Below are 4641 nucleotides of genomic sequence, written 5' to 3'. Positions count from 1 at the left end.
CTGCTGCTATTAGCATTGGTGGAAGTGGCTCCCCACACAGGGGAAACCACACATCCTCCCCATATTCTAGAAAGTGACACAGAGCCAAATGCCCTTTGTTCCCTTAGAATCTAAAGGGACAGAATTGTTATAACATTGTCACATAATGAAATAGTCAAGTTTCACTTTAGAAAAGTAAATGGCCTAAGAGTTAAACACTCTAAACTTTTATTGATGCAAAATCAAATGGGAGAAAAACATCAGAACTGGATTTTTCTTACCACACGTTTACCAAAAGAACATTTCCCAACTGAGCCCTGGACCTTAATAAAAAAAAATATTTACATTTGATTTCATCTCTTTCAGTCTAAACATCTCTTAGCATCTTGATCTCAGGGCATTTTCTCGGGGAACCATTGCCATGCCAGGAAGTCTGTGTTTATTTACCAGTCAGCAGATGACACATCTTACTTCACCTCCTGTCTCTTAGTCTGCAACTTAGACTCTCTTTTTCTAGCCTGAAAGAAACCTTTGGTATAAAATTGAAGGAAGAGAAAGGATTAAATAAAAATGCCTCCAGAAGCTAAAGCATCATTGCTCTTGCCTTCATCTGAGGGCTGAGAAGTCTTGACCTTGAGTCTTAACATTTGGCTTTTAAAAAAATTAATTTATTTACTTTTTATATATTTTTTTAAACCCTCACCTTCAGTCTTGGAGTCAATACTGTGTATTGGCTCCAAGGCAGAAGAGTGGTAAGGGCTAGGCAATGGGGGTCAAGTGACTTGTCCAGGGTCACCCAGCTGGGAAGTGTCTGAGGCCAGATTTGAACCTAGGACCTCCCGTCTCTAGGCCTGGCTCTCAATCCACTGAGCTACCCAGCTGCCCCTTAACATTTGGTTTTTGACATTCTTATTTATAAACATTTGAGGAAAGGAGGAGGTGAAAACTTTGAATGGTTTCCACGCAAAATTATGCATTGATTTCATGTTTTTTTTAAACACTCCCTTTTGTAATTTTACAGGAAAAAAAAAAAAAACAACAAACAAAACCAAAACCAAAATCCTAGAACCAGCACATAAAGAACAAAAGAGAAAGGAATCTATTCTCTAGAAATGACACTGGTACGCTGAAAACAAAATGTGGGAGGGCTGTCACCACTCTGCAAGGTATCTGTTGGAGGAAGGATTTACTCTCAAAGGAGTTTGGTCCTCAGTCACACTGAGTATCTCTGAAGTGAAAAGAGACTGGCATATACTTTCCCCTTTCGCTTCCCCGAGATCTCTTCTCTTCTGATCTCCTTTTTCCACTCTAAACTCTAGAGACTCTATTCCACCTTTTCCATTAGTCCCAAAGGGAGTGTTCTCCCTCATGCCACAGAATCGCAGGGTGCCTGGGAAAAGTTCTCCATTAGGGGTTAGGAAAGTCTTGGTTCCCAATTCCATCTCTTTCAGCTACTAGCTGTATGACCTTCACCTCTGATCCTTAGTTGACTTACCAAGACAATAATCAGGATGCTGCCTCTGCCACCATCACAATCAGGTTGCCCTGAGTGTAAGTAATATATTTTGCAAGCCTGAGCGCTATCTAAAAGTGCCATTTCAATGTCACCAACGATTTAGCAAATGGATAGCAGTGAGGGGTTGTCTGGTGGGCAGAAAGACCTAGACCACGTGGGTCCGATCTGGAAGACACTGTCGAGATTCTAGACCAACGCTTTTTTTTTTCTTTTGGTGGATGAGGAAACCGAGGTCCACAGAGCGGAAGTGTCTAGCCCAACGTCCCACAGAGAATACATTGCAAACGTCGGGCCTCTGGCTCCTATTCCGGACCAGCCTTATTTCTGGGAAGGAAGTGGGGAGTGGGGACTTACCGGTCTGGAGAATGTCTGTCACTGGCTTGGGGAGTGAGTGAGAGCTTTGGGGAGGAGGGGAGGAGGCGGCACATTGGACAAAGTAGGAAATTAAATAATGCTTGTTGGACGAATGAACATAATGAAATATGCTGATGGGATGCATCTCCCGGCATTCCTTATTCTAGGTTAAAGAGAATAAACTGTTTAGTCTGGGGTTTTCCAGGTGACCTTGGCCAAGTAAGGAGGGGCTTGAAGTCCAAAAGCTAGAAGGTGCCTTTTGCCTTAAAACAAAAGCCTGGAGTGCTCGCGCTCTGCCCACGCGTGGGGTCAAACCAAGAACGGAGTGGACAGAGCCTCCTGGAGAGTGGGACTGTCCAGGAATCCTTGACGGAGTCATTTTATACGCACTGTAGGCGAAGGAGGAGAGAGTCCCGAGCAATCGAGCAATCGCCCGGGGTTCCAACGGCCCCTGTCCTTAGCAGAGCCGGAAGTGTGTGCAGAACGGGGGCGTCGGGCCTCACCAAGCCCTGACGCCCTGCAGCGAGGCTGGCGGCTGTCCCTGGGAGCTCTGGGCCGACGGATGTACCATGCCAAAGCTCAGGTTGGCGCAGGGGCCTGCGGGTGGGTAGCTGGAGGCTGGAACAGCGCTGTAAGGGGCGCTGTAGCAGGGATAGGGGGCGTACGGGGTGCTGTAGGACTGGCCGCCCCCTCGCACGCAGGGTCTGCCGTCCCGGACCAGCACTGGCACCGCCACCCTGCGGGCAGACAGTGACGGGGGCGGCTGGCCGGCCAGCTCCAGGGACGCGTCCTGCCGTTGTCTCTTGCACTTGTAGCGGCGGTTTTGAAACCAGATCTTCACCTGCGTGGAGGTGAGCTGCAGCACGCGGGCCAGGTGCTCGCGCTCGGGCGCAGACAGGTACCTCTGCTGCCGGAAGCGGCGCTCCAGTTCGAACACCTGCACCTGAGAGAAGAGGACGCGGGGCTTCCGTCGGGGGCGAGCCTTGGAGCGCTCCGCAGAGGGGCCGCCTGAGCTGCTGCTGATGCGGGCTTCTGCCTCCTTCTCCCCGTCCCGGCTTTGCCCTGAAAGCAAACGAGTCAAGACCGAGAGAGAGAGACACGCAAGAGCATGAGCAATCCAGACTCTTTCAGCTGAATCTGGGGAGCCGGGGTGGTTTTATTTCGAAGGGAATCCCCGCACCTCCCCACCAGTGCAGTGAGATTTAGAGCTGGAGGGCTTGAGTTCGAATTCTACCTCAAAGCGGGAATTTGGGGGTAGTTGAAAAGATGTTAAACACGAATCCAAGGCATGTGTGTTTGACTTCTGCTTGGAAAACTTATAGCTGGGTTATTTAGACAAGACAATGAACTTCTCTGTGCTTTGCGGTACTTTAAGGAAGATTTATACAAAGTGATCTTTAAGTCTTAAAGCCCCATCCAAAGGGCAGCCAATTATGCTAACTATGCAATCTGGGGCAACTTACTCCATTCTGGGCCTCAGTGTCCCCTTTTGTAAAATGAGAAGGTTGAAATTTAGGTTCCTTCCAGGCTCCAAAGTTAGCTAGATAATAAAACGCACCGGATACGGGGATTTGTCTTATTCGACTCTGCATTTTGTTTTTCTTTTTCTTTTCCAGTGGATGGAGGAAATGGCAGGGAGAAAAGAAATACTCTTGGGGGGAGGGATGGGGGGAGGCAGGTGTGTTTAAAAGACATAGTGGGGGCAGGTAGGTGGCTCAGTGGATAGAAAGTCGGGCCTAAAGACCAGAGGTCCTCAGTTCAAATCTAGCCTCAGATACTTCCCATCTGTGCAATCCTGAGCCAGCCGCCTAACCCCCATTGCCTAGCCTTTAACCCTCCTCTGCATCGGAACCAATACTCAGTGTTAATTCTAAGGTAAGGTAAGGATTTAAAACAAAACAAAACAACACAAAAAGAGATAGTGGACTTGGAGTTAGGTGAGCAGCACTCTGGCTCCTGAAGGGACAGCAGAGATCAGCTAATGCGACCCTCCCTTTTTAGAGAGGAGGAAACAGGTTTTGCCCCAGGAGCCCAAGTGACTAATTGATCCAAGACTACATAGGGAGGAAGTAGGAGCTCATGCTCAGAAATGAGTTTTGAACCCAGGTCTTCGGATTCCAAAGCTGGCATACCACGACTAGGAGGAAGTCTAAGCTCTGACATTTACTAACTTAGTAACCCTGGGCTAGACAATCCATTCGTCTTGTTTTCCCAGATGCAAAATGGTGACAAGAATGCTACCATGACCGCGGGATTGCAAGTGAGGAAAGCGCCCAGTAAACCGTCCTGACCTCATATTCATGAGCTTTTCTCGTTCTGTATTAATGGCCCTCCTTTCCTAAGTCTGCCAACGTTGCCTTTACCTAAGATCTATGGTTTTCCTCAGGAAGCTCAAGCAGATGGCAATTAGAATTGTCAGGGGAAAAAGTCGTGCAGCAGTCAACTCTTTGATAAGTGACCTCTCAGGGTTTCGAGGTTGCTCCTGGGTCCTGGGACACAGTACATTGCAGTACATTCCTAGGCAAGCACTAGCAGTTTCCTGAACTCACTCCCACCTGCAAGCATTTGCTTTCAACTGGAGCAGCCTTTGAGAGCCTAGGGTTACCTCTACACCTCAGTAAGGCATAAGGCTTCGGAAAGGGGAATAAACCTTCAGGGTCTCTACTCCCCAACCTGTCTCCTATACAACTGTCAAGGCAATCTCTCTCTCTCTCTCTCTCTCTCTCTCTCTCTCTCTCTCTCTCTCTCTCTCTCTCTCTCTCTCTCTCTCTCTCTCTTTCTCTCTCTCTCTC

General features: G+C 48.3%; 1 protein-coding gene across 1 annotated transcript in view; it reads right to left on the bottom strand.

Annotated features, from left to right (window-relative positions):
* Positions 1 to 2348: 2348 nt before the first annotated feature.
* NKX2-6 (NK2 homeobox 6) overlaps positions 2349 to 4641 on the bottom strand; it is a 106062-nt gene continuing 103769 nt past the window's right edge. Inside the window, exon 2 of the mRNA XM_044659261.1 lies at positions 2349 to 2911. Coding sequence (XP_044515196.1) covers positions 2349 to 2911 — 563 coding nt within the window. The remainder of the gene's footprint in view (positions 2912 to 4641) is intronic.

The sequence above is a fragment of the Gracilinanus agilis genome, chromosome 2 (assembly GCF_016433145.1).
Source record: "Gracilinanus agilis isolate LMUSP501 chromosome 2, AgileGrace, whole genome shotgun sequence".
NCBI classification, from domain to species: Eukaryota; Metazoa; Chordata; class Mammalia; order Didelphimorphia; family Didelphidae; genus Gracilinanus; species Gracilinanus agilis.
Note: the sequence above shows the minus strand (reverse complement) of the source record. Positions and strands in the feature narration are given on the sequence as shown.